Source organism: Aegilops tauschii, chromosome 6 (assembly GCF_002575655.3).
Source record: "Aegilops tauschii subsp. strangulata cultivar AL8/78 chromosome 6, Aet v6.0, whole genome shotgun sequence".
NCBI lineage: Eukaryota > Viridiplantae > Streptophyta > Magnoliopsida > Poales > Poaceae > Aegilops > Aegilops tauschii.
In genome coordinates, this window is record NC_053040.3 from 437,095,929 (window position 1) to 437,116,399 (window position 20,471).

General features: G+C 47.4%; 2 protein-coding genes and 1 pseudogene across 2 annotated transcripts; 1 reads left to right on the forward strand and 2 right to left on the reverse strand.

Annotated features, from left to right (window-relative positions):
- Nucleotides 1-1,132: 1,132 nt before the first annotated feature.
- On the forward strand, nt 1,133-2,047 carry LOC109746833 (uncharacterized). Its single transcript, XM_020305936.4, has one exon. The coding sequence runs from the start codon at nt 1,283-1,285 to the stop codon at nt 1,766-1,768; it is 486 nt and encodes a 161-aa protein (XP_020161525.1). The 5' UTR covers nt 1,133-1,282; the 3' UTR covers nt 1,769-2,047.
- An 853-nt stretch (nt 2,048-2,900) lies between these two features.
- Nucleotides 2,901-5,486, reverse strand: LOC109746824 (F-box/LRR-repeat protein 14-like; annotated as a pseudogene).
- A 1,140-nt stretch (nt 5,487-6,626) lies between these two features.
- Nucleotides 6,627-7,046, reverse strand: LOC141026149 (uncharacterized). The gene has a single exon (XM_073502127.1). The coding sequence runs from the start codon at nt 7,044-7,046 to the stop codon at nt 6,627-6,629; it is 420 nt and encodes a 139-aa protein (XP_073358228.1).
- Between the last annotated feature and the right edge of the window lie 13,425 nt (nt 7,047-20,471).

Sequence of the window (20,471 nt, forward strand, 5' to 3'; positions counted from 1 at the left end):
TGCCTTGTTGATGAAGATGGGTCGTACAGGCCTGCTCGCATAGCCACGCCGTGGGCCGCAGGAAGGCAAGTCTGGGGACCCCTGTTCCCAGAACGCCGACACCATTCCCGAACCCTAGGAAGCATTCCCCTCACATATCGGTGCATCCGCGCCCCGCGAGACAGAGAGAGGGAGGAGAATCATGGAGAAGTCGCGGGCGAGCATACCTCCGACGCCGAGGAGCAGCAGCGATTCTCCCGCGCGGAGAACCACCCGCAAGCCGCCGCCGACCTGAGCACTCCGCCGCGACTCCCCCGTATCGCGCCCGTTCAGTGGAGAGGCTGGTGAGGACGAAGACGAAGATGGAATGGGGAGAGAGCACCGCTGTGGGCGAGGGATTTCAGGCACAGATTTCGAAACCGCCGACCCCCACTCCTCCCTCCTCTACGGCTTACATGTGGGCCTCCCCACGTTCGGATATGGACAAACCGCCCCCAACCGCGGCGCGGGGCCAATCCAGACCGGGTGGCACCTGGCGCACCCGGGCGCGATCGTGCGGCCAGGAAGCGGCCGCCCGGTTCGGTTAGATAGTGCGCGTGCACTTTGGATTTAGGAAAAATATACTACCAGTTATTTTGCTAAGGGTCACTGTCTGCATGGATGTTCATTTTTTTTCCCTTGGACCTTCGCATGTGCTTTTTTTTTGCATGAACCTTCGCATGTGCATTGGCGGGTATCCCCTCTATACTTATCCGTATTTTTTTTTATTGGTCTTTGTATATACATTTCTTGAAGTTTTAGAGAGAATAGGGCTCGGACACAGCAAAAATATCCAGTGCATATGCACGGCAAAGATCCCGTATATTTTGCCTTGAGCCACCTACGGTGCATAACGATCTCCAAGAGGGGCATCCTTCCGTCTTATCGACGCCGACGTGTTCGCGGACGCTTTCCATGCCATCCCGACGCCTCCACTCCACCCACGGCCAGCCTGGTCGGCGGCGGCGCACGGCACGCGTCGCCGCGCGGTTTGCCCGCGCTCCCACCTTCACCCCCTCGTGAAGGTATCCGCGCCGGCTGGAATCCCCTCGCGCCAAGTAAAGCAAAGCAAGGCTCAGTGCGCAAGCGTCCCTCTCCCAGTCTCCCTCCCTCTCCATTATTCCTTCGCCCCGTCTATATAATCCTCCGCTCCTCGCCCTCCCGTACGCCGTCAAACACAGACGTCGAGGAAACAGCCGCACGCGCGCGCGCCAAAGCCGCGGGTTTCTGTAGAGTTCATGTGACGCGACGCGCGCGATCGAGCATGGCGAGCGGCGGCGCGGGGGGATACTACCACGGCGACCGGTACGGCTACGGCTACTCGTACCCGCGGCAGCAGGCCGCGCCGTCGGCGACGTCGTTCCACATGTGCCTGTTCCTGGCCACGGCGTGCCTCCTCGGCGGCGTGTCGCTCTACTCGCACTGCGAGTCCGCGGTGGAGAGCCTCGTCGACCAGCTCCGGGTCGCCGTCGTCCTGTCCCCGTTCGTCCTCCTCCTCGCGGCGCAGTACTGGTCCGCGACCGGGCGGCGCTGGCGGTCGTCGTCGTACTCGTCGTCGTCGCTGGACGCGGCCCCGGCGCCGGTGGTGTCGTGGGAGCAGCAGCCGCCCTGGTACGACCAGCGGCAGCGGGACGGCGGCGCGTCGTCGCCGTGGGGCGTGGCGCTGGCGCTGGCGCTCGTCCTGCTGCTCATCTCCTACCAGTCCTGCTTCCAGTACTGGTGGTCCCCCGTCGTCCGCCGCCGGCGCTGAGCTCCGTCGATCGGATCATTCGCGCGCAGCTAGAAGCCTAGAACTAGTATAGCATTTGGTCACGTACGGGCAATGCTAGCTCTCTTATATTTCTTCACAGAGGGAGTACTACTGTACTAGGCAAGAAAATTATCGGCAATTGGCAGAGCAGGATTTTGCTGTCTAAACCATCAGAGATGTCTTAGCCGTCAGAAAACTATCACTAGGGTATTTGGAGGATGTAAACTGCAATAAACTGTTGTGATATACTTATAAATAATAAAGAGCAGTATTCTTGCATTTGGCAGTTATCAAATTATTTCGGTCTTTTAGCTGACAAATTGCTCTCCAACCGAAGAAACACTACTCGTACTGTACTGTATCATTTGTGCATATTAATTTGGTTCTCTATGAGGCATCCCTCCTTCTCTGAACATACACTTAGTCTTTTAAAACCACGAATCTTTGCAAAGAATATAAGAACCAAACCGCTTAACCAAAGTACTACTACTTTCATCAGTACTTTTATATTAAACGACGAATCTTTGAATGCATTTTCTCTCCCGAAAAGGAACCAAAGTACAATATGTTACTAGCAAACACCGATCACGCCTAGCTTTAGTTTTGATTTTGCTGCCAGTTAACTAATCGAAATTGTGCCGCAAAGAAAAAAAAAAGTTAACTAATCGAAATTGACCAGTGAAGAACGTGGAAACGCTGCAAGAAAGAAAGAAAGAAAGAAAGAACGAACGAACGAAAGAGAAATGCAATACAGGTATCTTTCTTCTCTTTCGGCCGGTGATGGACGAGTAAAAGCACCTTTCTGCGCTACTAGATGACCGTGTGGGGGCGAGTACCTAAAACTAAAAGCAACCGACCCCAAGTATTCCAGATTCTTGTCACCCTCTGTATGTGACATTTCTTGGCTTCCCTTCCTAGCGAGTAGCGACCGGAATCTCACGGAGGAGTTCCTGTTGGCGTCGCACGGGCTCGATTTCTCGGAGTTTCTTTTTCTTTCAGTCGCACCTACAGATTTTTTATTAAATGTGCTCCAGATTTTTCTGCATTCCATTAGGCACAAAGCACAAACAAGGGACAAATGAGTCTGGTTACAGAAGCAGCAGCCAAGATCACAAAGATGATTATGAATCTAAAAGAAGCAAGACCTGATGACCAGACAATATTACAGGAACACCTGCATTTTCAGGCAGCCAACAGAACCTGGTATTCTTTCAAAATCCGAACCCCATCACAGCTACTATAAAACAAAGGTGCCATGTTTTGAGATCTCGATGCAAGGAGGAGACCTTACAAACAGAAACAACGCAAAGGTGCAGATAGAAGCAGAAGCATGTTCGGACTCATCAGAAGAAGAAATCTCGAGTGCTGGAACTCATCAGAAGAGAAAATGACAGATACAGCTTCAAAATCTCCAAAGTGAAGGCTAAAGGAAAACCAACAATGATTGGTGTGTGTGCTATCCTTTCCTTTTGGCGATCATTCCTTTTAGGCTGTCATGGCTTTCAGCCTCCCCGGAGTAGTGAACTGATTTGGCAGCTCTCTGCACGCCTTCCTGAGAGATCCGGCGGCAGCCTATAACGATCAGCAACTCCAGCTTTTGTGCACGTGCCAAGGCAGCCATTCCATCATCTGTCACTCTCTTACATTTGCGGAGCGTGAGACTACTCAAGCAAGGAGCCTGTATAATGAAATTCATACCAGCATCAGTTATAGACCTGCAATCCACGAGCTCGAGCTTCTCCAGAAACTGTGAGGATGAGAGGCCCTTCATCCCCTCGTCATAAAAAATGCTGGCACCATTTAGAACAAGAGCACGAATCGGACATGATTGGATGAGCGTTATAATACCCTCTTGTGTGAAGCCTATTTCAGTAGGATAAATGGGATCGCAAAATGTGAAGGTGAGCTCAACAACCTGAAGCATAGGGCAGCTAAGAGCTAGAGCCTTAAGGCTAGCATCAGTCAATGGCGTCCTAAACTCACCATCTTCACATCGCAGAGGCATGAGACGAAGTGAGATGGTTTTAAGGTTGCTGCACCTCTGGAATAGTGCAATCATCTCATTCTCATTTAGACCAATAACATACTCCAGGTAAAGTTTCTCCAATGCTTTGCACTTCCCCAAGAGAAAACGAAGTCCAATTTCTGGCTCAGTTATTATATGAGCCAACCTAAGATCCTTCAGATTATCACAGCAGATGTCATAGCTATATGGGTAGCCAGACACGTAGGAGGGATCACAGGCCCCTGGCATCCAGTAATTTCCATTAATCTCGAACTCAAACTTTTGGAGATTCGACCATCCTCGACCAAACTTTAAGAGGTCATACTGGCTGATACCATCGCAATCCTTTACAACAAGTTCCCCCAGTGATCCATACCTCCTAAGGTACTCCAACCACTCCCTGCTGTCTACTGCTGTACAGTCAACAAGGTGGAGAACCGAAAGATACCTGCAACCAACCGCCACCCGAAAAATCCCAGTAGAAGTGACTGCTGGTGCATGGTTCAGCCTGAGGGACCTCAATTTTTTGCACTCAGCTAGATAACCTAGACCAGTGTCATCGATGTATGAGCAGAAGCTTAAAGCAAGATCAGACAGCAAGGAGCAGTGAGATGATAAAACAAGTAGGCCTTGGTTGTTCAACTGGTCCCCGTTACTGGACTTCGACCCAGAGTAATTGATCTCTACTTTTACCAAATTGGGGAACCGGGAAAACAGCGATACCAAGGCTTCTGTTCAAGGGTCGAGTCCACGGCCAACACGGATAGCATCCCTGTGCTCCGCCTCGACAGTGCAGAGCTGCTTCGACACGAGGGAAAGAGAATTAAGATCACTTGTCTTGGTAATCCTCTTGACGATCTCTCCAAGCAGTGGCTCTGGGAGACCCTCCATCGAGTATCTCAGCTGCACAACTTGGGCAGTCTCAAGACCCGGCTTGGTGCTGAAGTAAAGATTCTATTATCAGAATGGAACATAACAAGATAACCAATTAACAGCTGTAAGAACAAATGTAAAAGGAAACATCAGTGAAATATTAAACTTTTCTTATACCAGTTTGAAAGATTCATGTGCTCATCTTCACAATGAACAGTAACCAACTGACTGCAGGCTAATATTTATATCATGGAACAGAAAAATGTTACAAGGGAAAATTAACCAAACGACCTAATCATATGAAATTGCTGCTCGGTGGGGGTAGGGGGAGGGGATTTCCTATAATAAGTACACCAATTAAAACAACACAAGTCCACGAGATGATCGAACATCCACCTCCTGAATTTAACACGCATATCTGGAAGGACCTAACCAACTCCAGAACAGGTTTTACCAAAATAAATAAACCAGGCTATTTCCTCTAGAATCTCACCGATATTCCAGACCCAAACGCGGTGGGCTAACTGCATCAGCAGAGCAATGTTGCTCGAGAAGGGTAGGGAATGGATCCAGGCGCGTACCTCGGAGGAGCCGACGAACCAGGAAGTGGGGCGCCGGCCGGGAGGGAAGTGCTGGGCGGAAACGGCCGCGAGCAGGGGTTGGAATGGGTGGGGAGACCTCCGCGGCGAGGGGGTCGACAGCAAAACCCTCGCCTTCCTCGTGGCGTGGGTCGGTTTTGAGCGTCGGCCTCGCAGCACCAACAAAGGTGACTTGGGCTTGGCCCGACTTGATGATAGGGCCTCGCAGCAGCAAGAATTACCATCCCTCAAAAAGAAAAAGAAAAACTCCCCAAAAAAGTCAAAAAGAAAAAAACAGCAAGAATTACCGACTACTCCCTCCGTCCTTTAAAGAGTGTACTTCCAACATTATTGAAAGGTCAAACTATCTCAAAGTTTGACCGAGTTTGTGCAAAAAGATATCAATGTTTATGAAACCAAACAAGTATATGATAAAAATATATTTTATCATGAATCTAATGCTACTAATTTAATGGTATAAATGTTGATGTATTATTATATAAATACGGTCAAACATAAAAAAGTTTGACTTTCCAACAAAGTTGAAAGTACACTCTTTAAAGTACGGAGGGAGTACGCAAGAGAACATCTCCACTTAAAAAAAGGCGGCTGCTACAAATAAGCCGACTAATTTTTACATAAATCAGTCGGCTTGCTAGCCGTCGGATCCTATCAACGCGACATCGAATCGTCGTCCTCTCGTCGGATCTCTCCCTTTCATTCTCCTCTGACTGCATCGGCATAACAGCGCGCCCCTCGCTCCTTGACTCTCAGACGCCACGAAGCAACCATCGGGAAGCCGTCGCAGCGCTGCCGAGCACCGATGCGCGAGCTGCGTTCACCTCCGACCTCACTTTCATCGGCGGCGAGCTGCGTTGCAGTACCGGCGCCTCCGGCCTCCCTTGCGTGCTCCATTGCAGCCAACCACACAACATCACCGCCGGCCTCTGCAGCATCCCCACCGTCACGCAGCATCGTCGCAGTGACGCCGACTTGCAGCCTCAGGAGTGCTGCCTCGCAGGCTCGCCGCGTCGACGAGCTACATTGCGGCACCGGTGCCTCTTGTTGCGTGCGTCGGGAGTGCTGCATAGCAGCGCCGGGGGGGATGCAATGCAGCTGCGGCACGAGCGCGCGGTGCTCCAACGCAGCACCGGCGGTCCGTCACAGCTCCGGCCATGCTTAAATGCAGCCGCGACACCGGCACGCGGTGCTCCAACCCAGAGCCGGCGGCCCCGTTGAAGCTCCGGCCATGCTTGAACGCAGCTGCGCCACCGGCACGCGGTGCTCCAACCCAGCGCCGGCGGCCCCGTCGAAGCTCCGGCCATGCTTCAACGCAGCCGCGACACCGGCACGCGGTGCTCCAACCCAGCGCCGGCGGCCCCGTCGAAGCTCCGGCCATGCTTCAATGCAGCCGAGACACCGGCACGCGGTGCTCCAACCCAGCATCGGCGACCCCGTCGCATCTCAGCCATGCTTCAATGCGGCCGAGACACCGGTGCCGGTAGCACCAACAAGCGGCTGATGAATAAATAGGCAGTTTTTCGATTAAATTAATCCATGAATGAATCATGAGCATGACATGGACAGCATTGGTAACACACTGATTACGATCTAACAGAGCATGTACTACACACATAGTAGAAACATCTACGCATATTGCTAGTACTGCTACAACAGAAAGAAACACGAGAGGGATAAACGATGTATACCCTCCAATCGGCCACGCGGCGGCGGTGGCGGTGGCAGCAGCCGCGGCATCCTCAGCGGCCTTCTTGTCGGCCTCGGCCTTCTCAGCGGCGGCACGGTCGGCATCGGTTGACATGGTGATGACGAAGGTGATGCGGACGTAGATGAACAGAAGCGAGCAGTCGCGTAGTCGCTACCCAAAAACCTAATCGCCCCTCTCCCGTACAGGATCCGGAGAGGCGGGGTTTCGGAGGCCTGCTCTCCCGTCAACCGTGTACGCGGTGAATGGGACGGAGTCGCCGGCGGCAGCAGCAGCAGAGGAACAACATGGGCGTGGAGGCGGAGATGGAGATGTGTTCTGTTTTCGCGGCGGCTTGGGTTGGCAGCGCCCCACATATATATGTGCGGCCACGCGTGGAGAGACGTGGGCTGAACCCACGTCCAAGTCGATAGCCCATGATCCGACGTCTCAGATCGTGGTCCTACCTGTCAAAGACTCTCCGTTCCTGACCGGCAAAAAGAAGCGCATAGGAGTGAGCTCGGCTCGGCTCAATCCCGCAACCCGCGGCGTGGCGAGGCGAGCGGAGGAGGAGGAGTGCGCGAGGGCTTCTTTTCTTCTCAAGCTCCAATAGCATGAGGGAAAGAATCCCTTATAAACCACTCCAACTCTCCTTCCATTTCCGGGGTGGGACTAAACTTCCCACCACCTTGTCATGCCACCTACATGGGCCCTTAGAGATTAAATCTGAAATTGTCATATGGGCTCTAGGCCCATCTCATATTTCAACAATCCCCCACCAGATCTCAGGGGCCCACTTGTCCTTTGTTCCAAACGCTGTTTTGATATACCAGCATCTCAGTGGAGACCGATTAGGGTTGAGCTCCACCTAGACCAAGTAGTTACACTCCTTCACAACTGAACAATGGACTATGCCTTGAATTGTCAGTTTGGCGTCAAGAAGTTTCACCACAAGTCTCACTGATACGAGGCTGCCGAAGGCCGACCCCTCGGGTGGAGCATATTAGTCACACTCCTGGCCTGTTCATGAGCTTGCTAGAGATCACCCCAATCTCATAGACTGTGACCAGCAGTCGGGCTCATATAGTTGTGTTCCTCCAAAGATCGCTCTGTAGGATAGCATCTTGCTTATACATATAAGCCTTGGAACACATTAAGACAGTAGTCATCCTTCCATACAGTTTCCGAGAGTATTGCATCTCCAACAGAGTGGGTTAGTAAAGTTACTCTCCTCAGTTCACCGCTGGCTTGTTTTCCCAGGTCCTACTTCATGGGATCTCCGATCACATAGGTTGGGTTACTACCATGGCAACTCATGTGGGTCTCATACCCATCTCCCTTGATGCGCTATCTATCACAACACGTGATAGCCCTTTAGTGAAGGGATCTGCCAGATTCTTAGCTGTTTGAATATAATCCAACGCTACCACTCCGGAGTTTCTCAATTTTCTGACAGCTTTCAATCTCATTCTTATGTGTTTGTTGGACTTCATGTTGTCCTTTGAACTCTTCACTTTGACAATAATTGTTTGATTGTCGCACTTCATAAGGATGGCCGGAACCGGCTTCTCAACCACTGGCAAGTCCATCAACAGATCTCGAAGCCATTCTGCTTCGCCACCCGATGTGTCTAATGCTGTTAATTCTGCTTCCATTGTCGATCTTGTTAAGATTGTTTGCTTGCAAGACTTCCAGGAAACAACACCACCTCCAAGAGTAAACATATACCCAGTTGTGGCCTTCATCTCATCAGCATCAGAGATCCAATTCGCATCACTATACCCTTCAAGTACCGACGGGTATCCGGTATAGTGAAGTCCATAGTTCATAGTACCTTTCAGATAGCGCATAACTCTCTCAAGAGCACGCCAGGAAACAAATCGGCTCAGTTTGCTAATAGCAAATGCGATGTCAGGCCTCGTTGTGCTCGCTAGATACTGGAGTGAACCAACAATCTGAGAGTATCTCAATTGATCTATAGCTGTGCCTTTAGACTTTCGAATCAGCACACTAGAATCATATGGTGTTTGAGATGGTTTGCAGTCCGAATATCCAAAGCGACTCAACACCTTCTCGACATAATGGGATTGTTGGGGAACGTAGCAGAAATTCAAATTTTTCCTACGTGTCACCAAGATCAATCTAGGAGATGCTAGCAACGAGAAGGGAGGAGTGCATCTACATACCCTTGTAGATCGCGAGCGGAAGCGTTCAAGAGAACGGGGTTGATGGAGTCGTACTCGTCGTGATCCAAATCACCGATGATCCTAGCGTCGAACGGACGGCACCTCCGCGTTCAACACACGTACGGAGCGGGGACGTCTCCTCCTTCTTGATCCAGCAAGGGGGGAGGAGAAGTTGATGGAGATCTAACAGCACGACGACGTGGTGGTGGAAGTAGCGGGATCCCGGCAGGGCTTCGCCAAGCGCAAGCGGGGAGGAAGAGGTGTCACGGGAGGGAGGGAGGCGCCAGGGCTTGGGGTGCTGCTCCCATGCGCCTCCCCACTATATATAGGGGTGGAGGGGGCTGGTTTCTTGCCCTCCAAGTCCATTGGGGCGTTGGCAAAGGTGGGGGAAAGAAATCCCATCATTTCCCTTCCCCACCGATTGTTATCTCCCTTTTTTAGGGATCTTGATCTTATCCCTTCGGGATATGATCTTATTCGTTCTAAGGTGGGACCTTGGTGCGCCTTGACCAGGGGTGTGGGGCCTTGCCCCCACTACCCACGTTCATGTGGGTCCCCCCATGCAGGTGGGCCCCACTTCGGAACCTTCTAGAACCTTCCCGGTACAATACCGAAAAATCCCGAACATTTTTCGGTGGCCAAAATAGGACTTCCCATATATAAATATTTACCTCCGGACCATTCCGGAACTCCTCGTGACGTCCGGTATCTCATCTGGGACTCCGAACAACTTTCGGTTAACCGCATACTAATATCTCTACAACTCTAGCGTCACCGAACCTTAAGTGTGTAGACCCTACGGGTTCGGGAGACATGCAGACATGACCGAGACGACTCTCCGGTCAATAACCAACAGCAGGATCTGGATACCCATGTTGGCTCCCACATGTTCCACGATGATCTCATCGGATGAACCACGATGTCGAGGATTCAATCAATCCCGTATACAATTCCCTTTGTCAATCGGTACGTTACTTGCCCGAGATTCGATCGTCGGTATCCCAATACCTTGTTCAATCTCGTTACCGGCAAGTCACTTTACTCGTACCGTAACGCATGATCCTGTGGCTAAATCCTTAGTCACATTGAGCTCATTATGATGATGCATTACCCAGTGGGCCCAGAGATACCTCTCCGTCATACGGAGTGACAAATCCCAGTCTCGATTCGTGCCAACCCAACAGACACTTTCGAAGATACCTGTAGTGCACCTTTATAGCCACCCAGTTACGTTGTGACGTTTGGTACACACAAAGCATTCCTACGGTATCCGGGAGTTGCACAATCTCATGGTCTAAGGAAATGATACTTGACATTAGAAAAGCTCTAGCAAACGAACTACACGATCTTGTGCTATGCTTAGGATTGGGTCTTGTCCATCACATCATTCTCCTAATGATGTGATCCCGTTATCAATGACATCCAATGTCCATGGTCAGGAAACCATAACCATCTATTGATCAACGAGCTAGTCAACTAGAGGCTTACTAGGGACATGTTGTGGTCTATGTATTCACACATGTATTATGGTTTCCAGTTAATACAATTATAGCATGAACAACAGACAATTATCATGAACAAGGAAATACAATAATAACCATTTTATTATTGCCTCTAGGGCATATTTCCAACAGTCTCCCACTTGCACTATAGTCAATAATCTAGTTCACATCACCATGTGATTAACACTCAAAGTTTACATCGCCATGTGACTAATACCCAAGAGTTTACTAGAGTCAATAATCTAGTTCACATCACCATGTGATTAACACTCAATGAGTTCTAGGGTTTGATCATGTTATGCTTACGAGAGAGGTTTTAGTCAATGGGTCTGCAACATTCAGATCCGTGTGTGCTTTACAAATCTCTATGTCATCTTGTAGATGCAGCTACCACGCGCTACTTGGAGCTATTCCAAATAACTGCTCTACTATACGAATCCGGTTCACTACTCAGAGTCATCCGGATTAGTGTCAAAGTTTGCATCGACGTAACCCTTTACGACGAACCCCCTTTCCACCTCCATAATCGAGAAAATTCCTTAGTCCACTAGATACTAAGGATAAGTTCGACCACTGTCATGTGATCCCTTCCTGGATCACTATTGTACCCCTTGACTAACTCATGGCAAGGCACACTTCAGGTGCGGTACACAGCATAGCATATTGTAGAGCCTACGTCTAAAGCATAGGGGACGACCTTCGTCCTTTCTCTTTCTTCTGCCGTGGTCAGGTCTTGAGTCTTACTCAATACTCACACCTTGTAACACAGCCAAGAACTCCTTCTTTGCTGATCTATTTTGAACTCCTTCAAAATCTTGTCACGGTATGTATTCATTTGAAAGTACTATTAAGCGTTTTTTATCTATCCTTATAGATCTTGATGCTCAATGTTCAAGTAGCTTAATCCAGGTTTTCCATTAAAAACACTTTTCAAATAACCCTGGATGCTTTCCAGAAATTCTACATCATTTCTGATCAACAATATGTTAACAACATATACTCATCAAAAATTCTATAGTGCTCCCACTCACTTCTTTGGAAATACAAGTTTCTCATGAACTTTGTATAAACCCAAAATCTTTGATCATCTCATCAAAGCGTTCATTCCAACTCCGAGATGCTTACTCCAATCCTTAGAAGGATTGCTGGAGCTTTGCATACTTGTTAGCATCTTTCAGGATTGACAAAACCTTCTGGTTGTATCACATACAACCTTTCCTCAAGAAAATCATCGAGGAAACAATGTTTTGACATCCTATCTGCAATATTTCATAAATAATGCAGTAACTGCTAATATAATTCTAACAGACTCTTAGCATCGCTACGAGTGAGAAAGTCTCATCGCAGTCAACTCCTTGAACTTGCCGGAAAACATCTTAACGACAAGTCGAGCTTTCTTAATGGTGACACTTACCATCATTGTCTGTCTTCCCTTTAAAATCCATCTGTACCCAACAGCCTTACGACCATCAAGTAGTTCTTTCAAAGTCTATACTTTGTTTTCATACATGGATCCTCTCGGATTTTATGGCCTCGAGCCATTAGTTGGAATCCGGGCCCACCATCGCTTCTCCATAGCTCGTAGGTTCACTGTTGTCTAGCAACATGACTTCCAAGACAGGATTACGTACCACTCTGAAGTAGTACGCATCCTTGTCATCCTATGAGGTTTGGTAGTGACTTGATCTGAAGTTTCATGATCACTATCATAAGCTTCCACTTCAATTGGTGTAGGTGCCACAGGAACAACTTCCTGTGCCCTGCTACACATTAGTTGAAGTGACGGTTCAATGACCTCATCAAGTCTCCACCATCCTCCCACTCAATTCTTTCGAGAGAAACTTTTCCTCGAGAAAGGACCAGTTTCTAGAAACAATCACTTTTGCTTCCAGATCTGAAATAGGAGGTATACCCAACTGTTTTGGGTATTCTATGAAGATGCATTTATCCGCTTTGGGTTCGAGCTTATCAGCCTGAAACTTTTTCACATAAGCGTCGCAGCCCCAAACTTTTAAGAAACGATAGCTTAGGTTTCTCTAAACCATAGTTCATACGGTGTCGTCTCAACGGAATTGCGTGGTGCCCTATTTAAAGTGAATGCGGTTGTCTCTAATGCCTAACCCATAAACGATAGTTGTAATTCGATAAGAGACATCATGGTATGCACCATATCCAATAGGGTGCAGTTATGATGTTCAGACACACCATCACAATATGGTGTTCCAGGCGGTATTAGTCGTGAAACAATTTCCATAATTTCTTAATTGTGTGCCAAACTTGTAACTCAGATATTCATCTCTATGATCATATCACAGACATTTTATCCTCTTGTCACGACGATCTTCAACTTCACTCTGAAATTACTTGAACCTTTCAATAATTCAGACTTGTGTTTCATCAAGTAAATATTCTCAGCATCTACTCAAATCATCTGTGAAGTAAGAACATAACGATATCCACTGCGTGCGTCAGCACTCATTGGACTGCACACATCAAATGTATTACTTCCAACAAGTTGCTCTCTTGTTCCATCTTACTGAAAACGAGGCCTTTCAGTCATCTTGCCCATGTGGTATGATTTGCATGTCTCAAGTGATTCAAAATCAAGTGAGTCCAAATGATCCATCTGTATGGACTTTCTTCATGCATATATACTAATAGACATGGTTCGCATGTCTCAATCTTTTCAAAAACGACTGAGTCCAAAGATCCATCAACATGGAGCTTCTTCATGCGTTTTATACTAATATGACTCAAGTGGCAGTGCCACAAGTATGTGGTACTATCATTACTATCTTATATCTTTTGGCATGAACATGTGTATCACTACGATCGAGATTCAATAAACCATTCATTTTAGGTGCAAGACCATTGAAGGTATTATTCAAATAGACAGAGTAACCATTATTCTCCTTTAATGAATAACCGTATTGCGATAAACATAATCCAATCATGTTTATGCTCAACGCAAACACCAAATAATAATTATTCAGGTTTAACCCCAATCTCGATGGTAGAGGGAGCATGTGATGCTTGATCACATCAACCTTGGAAACACTTCCAACACATATCATCATCTCACCTTTAGCTAGTCTCCGTTTATTCCGCAGCTTTTATTTCGAGTTACTAACACTTAGCAACCGAACCGGTATCTAATACCCTGGTGCTACTAGGAGTACTAGTAAAGTACACATTAATATAATGTATATCCAATATACTTCTGTCGACCTTGCCAGCCTTCTCATCTACGAAGTATCTAGGGTAGTTCTGCTTCAGTGACCGTTCCCCTCATTTCAGAAGCACTTAGTCTCGGGTTTGGGTTCAACCTTGGGTTTCTTCACTAGAGAAGCAACTGATTTGCCGTTTCATGAAGTATTCCTTCTTGCCCTTGTCCTTCTAGAAACTAGTGGTTTTACTAACCATCAACAATTGATGCTCCTTCTTGATTTCTACTTTCGCAGTGTCAAACATCACGAGTTGCTCAAGGATCATCATGTCTATCCCTGATATGTTATAGTTCATCACGAAGCTCTAATAGCTTGGTAGCAGTGACTATGGAGAACCATCACTATCTCATCTGGAAGATTAACTCCCACTCGATTCAAGTGATTGTAGTACTCAGACAATCTGAGCACATGCTCAACGATTGAGCTTTTCTCCCTTAGTTTGCAGGCTTAAGAAACTTGTCAGAGGTCTCATACCTCTTGACGTGGGCATTAGTCTGAAATCCCAATTTCAGTCTTTGAAACATCTCATATGTTCTGCGACGTTTCAAAACCGTCTTTGGTGCCACAATTTTAAACCGTTAGCATCACACACTGAACTATCACGTAGTCATCAAAACGTGTATGTCAGATGTTTCGTAACATCTACAGATGACGCTCGAGGTTCAGCACACCAAGCGGTGCATTAAGGACATAAGCCTTCTGTGCAGCAATGAGGACAATCCTCAGTTTACGGACCCAGTCCGCATAATTGCTACTATCAACTTTCAACTAAATTTTCTCTAGGAACATATCTTAGTAGAACTAAAGCGTAAGCTACGACATTATTTGCAAAGACCTTTTGACTATGTTCATGATAATTAAGTTCATCTGATTATTTAATGAACTCCCACTTAGATAGACATCCCTCTAGTCATCTAAGTGATACATGATCCGAATCGACTAGGCCGTGTCCGATCATCACGTGAGACGGACTAGTCATCATCGGTGAACATCTCCATGTTGATCGTATCTACTATACGACTCATGTTCGACCTTTCGGTCTCTTGTGTTCCGAGGCCATGTCTGTACATGTTAGGCTCGTCAAGTCAACCTAAGTGTTTTGCTTGTGTTCCGAGGCCATGTCTGTACATGCTAGGCTCGTCAACACCCGTTGTATGCGAACGTTAGAATCTATCACACCCGATCATCACGTGGTGCTTCGAAACAACGAACCATCGCAACGGTGCACAGTTAGGGGGAACACATCTCTTGAAATTTTAGTGAGGGATCATCTTATTTATGCTACCGTCATTCTAAGCAAATAAGATGTAAACATGACAAACATCACATGCAAATCATAAAGTGACATGATATGGCCAATATCATCTTGCGCCTTTTGATCTCCATCTTTGAGGCGCGGCATGATCACCTTCGTCACCGGCATGACACCATGATCTCCATCATCATGATCTCCATCATCGTGTCTTCATGAAGTTGTCTCGCCAACTATTACTTCTACTACTATGGCTAACGGTTAGCAATAAAGTAAAGTAATTACATGGCATTTTTCATTGACACGCAGGTCATACAATAAATTAAGACAACTCCTATGGCTCCTGCCGGTTGTCATACTCATCGACATGCAAGTCGTGATTCCTATTACAAGAACATGATCAATCTCATACATCACATATATCATTCATCACATCCTTTTGGCCATATCACATCACATAGCATACCCTGCAAAAACAAGTTAGACGTCCTCTAATTTTTGTTGCATGTTTTACGTGGCTGCTATGGGTTTCTAGCAAGAACGTTTCTTACCTACGCAAAAGCCACAATGGTGATATGCCAATTGCTATTTACCCTTCATAAGGACCCTTTTCATTGAATCCGATCCGACTAAAGTGGGAGAGACAGACACCCGCTAGCCACCTTATGCATCAAGTTCATGTCAGTCGGTGGAACCTGCCTCACGTAAGAGTACGTGTAAGGTCGGTCCGGGCCACTTCATCCCACAATGCCGCCGAATCAAGATAAGACTAGTAACGGTAAGCAAATTGAACAAATCGTCGCCCACAACTACTTTGTGTTCTACTCGTGCATAGAATCTACGCATAAACCTGGCTCATGATGCCACTGTTGGGGAACGTAGCAGAAATTCAAAATTTTCCTACGTGTCACCAAGATCAATCTAGGAGATGCTAGCAACGAGAAGGGAGGAGTGCATCTACATACCCTTGTAGATCGCGAGCGGAAGCGTTCAAGAGAACGGGGTTGATGGAGTCGTACTCGTCGTGATCCAAATCACCGATGATCCTAGCGCCGAACGGACGGCACCTCCGCGTTCAACACACGTACGGAGCGGGGACGTCTCCTCCTTCTTGATCCAGCAATGGGGGAGGAGAAGTTGATGGAGATCCAGCAGCACGACGGCGTGGTGGTGGAAGTAGCGGGATCCCGGCAGGGCTTCGCCAAGCGGAAGCGGGGAGGAAGAGGTGTCACGGGAGGGAGGGAGGCGCCAGGGCTTGGGGTGCTGCTCCCATGCGCCTCCCCACTATATATAGGGGTGGAGGGGGCTGGTTTCTTGCCCTCCAAGTCCATTGGGGCGTTGGCAAAGGTGGGGGGAAGAAATCCCATCATTTCCCTTCCCCACTGATTGTTATCCCCCTTTTTTAGGGATCTTGATCTTATCCCTTCGGGATATGATCTTATTCCTTCTAAGGTGGGATCTTGGTGCGCCTTGACTAGGGGTGTGGGGCCTTGCCCCCACTACCCACGTTCATGTGGGTCCCCCCATGCAGGTGGGCCCCACTTCGGAACCTTCTAGAACCTTCCCGGTACAATACCGAAAAATCCCGAACATTTTCCGGTGGCCAAAATAGGACTTCCCATATATAAATCTTTACCTCCGGACCATTCCGGAACTCCTCGTGACGTCCGGTATCTCATCCGGGACTCCGAACAACTTTCGTTTACCGCATACTAATATCTCTACAACTCTAGCGTCACTGAACCTTAAGTGTGTAAACCCTACGGGTTCGGGAGACATGCAGACATGACCGAGACGACTCTCCGGTCAATAACCAACAGCAGGATCTGGATACCCATGTTGGCTCCCACATGTTCCACGATGATCTCATCGGATGAACCATGATGTCGAGGATTCAATCAATCCCGTATACAATTCCCTTTGTCAATCGGTACGTTACTTGCCCGAGATTCGATCGTCGGTATCCCAATACCTTGTTCAATCTCGTTACCGGCAAGTCACTTTACTCGTACCGTAACGCATGATCCCGTGGCTAACTCCTTAGTCACATTGAGCTCATTATGATGATGCATTACCGAATGGGCCCAGAGATACCTCTCCGTCATACGGAGTGACAAATCCCAGTCTCGATTCGTGCCAACCCAACAGACACTTTCGGAGATACCTGTAGTGCACCTTTATAGCCACCCAGTTACGTTGTGACGTTTGGTACCCCCAAAGCATTCCTACGGTATCCGGGAGTTGCACAATCTCATGGTCTAAGGAAATGATACTTGACATTAGAAAAGCTCTAGCAAACGAACTACACGATCTTGTGCTATGCTTAGGATTGGGTCTTGTCCATCACATCATTCTCCTAATGATGTGATCCCGTTATCAATGACATCCAATGTCCATGGTCAGGAAACCATAACCATCTATTGATCAACGAGCTAGTCAACTAGAGGCTTACTAGGGACATGTTGTGGTCTATGTATTCACACATGTATTACGGTTTCCAGTTAATACAATTATAGCATGAACACCAGACAATTATCATGAACAAGGAAATACAATAATAACCATTTTATTATTGCCTCTAGGGCATATTTCCAACAGGGATTGCAGAAGTGTATCCCCACCCTCGTCATCTCTCAATAGCTTGATGTTCAAGATAACATCAGCCACTCCAAGGTCCTTCATCTCAAAGTTCTGAGATAGGAAAGTCTTAACCTCCTCGATCAACTTGAGATTAGTCCCAAATATCAGTATGTCATCAACATACAAACACAGTATAACTCCTTCGCCCCCACCATAGCGATAGTATACACATTTGTCGGCCTCGTTAACAACAAAGCCAACAGATGTCAACGTTTCATTAAACTTGTCATGCCATTGCTTAGGCGCTTGTCTCGGGCCGTACAAAGATTTCACCAACTTACACACCTTTCCTTCCTGACCATCTATCACAAAGCCATCGGGCTGTTGCATATAGATTTCCTCCTTTAGCTCTCCGTTCAGGAAAGCCGTCTTAACATCCATGTGATGAATGAGAAGACCATGTGAGGCCGCCAACGAGAGTAATACTCGAATGGTGGTCAGTCTGGCCACAGGTGAATAAATGTCGAAGAAATCTTCTTCTTCTTTCTAGGCGTAGCCCTTGGCCACAAGCCTAGCCTTGTACTTTTCTATTGTACCATCGGGCCTAAGCTTCTTCTTGAACACCCACTTGCATCCCAATGGTTTGCAACCATAAGGACGTTCAGTAAGCTCCCAAGTCCCGTTAGCCATGATGGAATCCATCTCGCTACGGACCGCATCCTTCCAGTAGTCAGCTTCTGGAGATGCATACGCTTCTGAAATAGAAGTGGGATTATCCTCCACGAGGTATATGAAGAAATAATCACCAAAGGTCTTTACAGTCCTTTGTCTCTTGCCCCTACCAAGGGTTTCCTCATTATCCTCCTCAGGATTTTCATCATGTGTTTGTTTATAATATTCCATCGGAATGGCAGGTTCAGGAGTCTCCTCAGATTCCTGTCTAGAAGTGATTTGTACATCTCTCATGGGGAAAATGTCCTCAAAGAATGTAGCATCCTTAGACTCCATAATTGTACCGACCTTCATGTCAGGTACCTCAGATTTCACTACTAGAAATCCAACACTATTCATAGCGTAGCCCAAATTAACACAGTCCACGGTCTTTGGTCCAAGCTTACGCTTTTTGGGGATCGACACATTAACTTTCGCCAAGCAGCCCCAAGTACGTAAGTACGAGAGTGTTGTCCTTCTCTTGGTCCACTTCTCATAAGGAGTGATCTCGTTATCCTTTGTCGGAACTTTATTCAGGACATGACATGATGTCATTATAGCCTCCCCCCACCACGCCTTGGATAAATCTGATGTATCTAACATGGCGTTAACCAAATCAGTTAGAGTACGGTTTTTTCCGCTCGGCAACCCCGTTTGACTGGGTGAGTAGGGAGGCGTCCTCTCGTGAATAATGCCGTGTTTCGCACAAAAGGCATCAAACTCTTTCGAGAAGTACTCTCCACCACGATCTGACCGGACTCGTTTAATTTTCTTTTCAAGTTGATTCTCAACTTCTGCCTTATAGATTTTGAAGTAGTGTAGAGCCTCATCTTTAGTATTTAACAGATACACATAGCAATATCTAGTGAAATCATCTATCAAAGTCATGAAATATTTCTTTCCACCTTTAGTCAACACACCATTCATCTCACAAAGATCAGAATGTATGAGTTCCAGTGGCGCCAAGTGTCTCTCCTCTGTTGCCTTGTGAGGCTTGCGAGGTTGCTTAGATTGCACACACGAATGGCACTTAGAACCTTTGGCTAAAGTGAAACTCGGGATTAAATTCGATTTTGCTAGCCGCGTCATAACGCCGAAACTAATGTGACAAAGACGTGAATGCCAGACTTCAGATTCATTAACACTCAAATGAATATTGTTCACGACTTTATTACATAGATCTGCAAGAGAAAGGCGGAACATGCCTCCGCATTCATAACCCTTTCCAACAAATAGTCCATATTTCGTAACAACTAATTTATTAGACTCGAATACCAACTTAAACCCTTCTCTACATAGAAGGGAGCCACTAACGAGGTTCTTCTTGATGGCGGGGACATGCTGCACGTTCTTCAGCTGCACGATCCTTCCCGAAGTAAACTTCAAATCGACCGTGCCAACACCAAGAACAGAAGCACTCGCGCCATTCCCCATCAGTACGGACCCGTGACCTGTGGCCTGGTAAGAAGAAAACAATGAAATGTCAGCACACACATGAACACCTGCACCTGTGTCGACCCACCAATCGGTGGAAGGCCAAACTAAAAATACAGCAAATAAATTACCGTACCCAGATGCACCACTCTCATTGTTGCTCACAATCATATTGACAGACTTGGAGTCCTACCCTGGCTTCTTGTACTTGTTTGGGCACTTGTTGGCCCAATGTTCAACCGAACCACAAGTAAAGCAGCCCTCATCCTTCTTGTTCTTCTTGAAGGTCTTCTTACCCTTCTTCTTAAAGTCGGCACTCCGTTGGACACCGTTCTTTCCCTTGGGCTTGTGGGAATTGGAGTTCTTTTGATGCACCATATTGGCCACAAAAGTTCCTTCGACCCCTTTTCCGTGCGAGTCCTTTGCCCTTGAATTCTGCTCAACACTCAGATGGCCAATGACATCCTCCACAGAGAATTCACACCTCTGATGTTTCAGAGTGGTGGCAAAGTTCCTCCAGGAATTGGGGAGCTTGGCGATCATGCAGCCCGCGACAAACTTGCCCGGTAACTCGCACTTAAGAAGCTCAAGCTCCTTAACAATGCATATTATCTCATGAGCCTGCTCCAACACAGGACGGTTTTCAACCA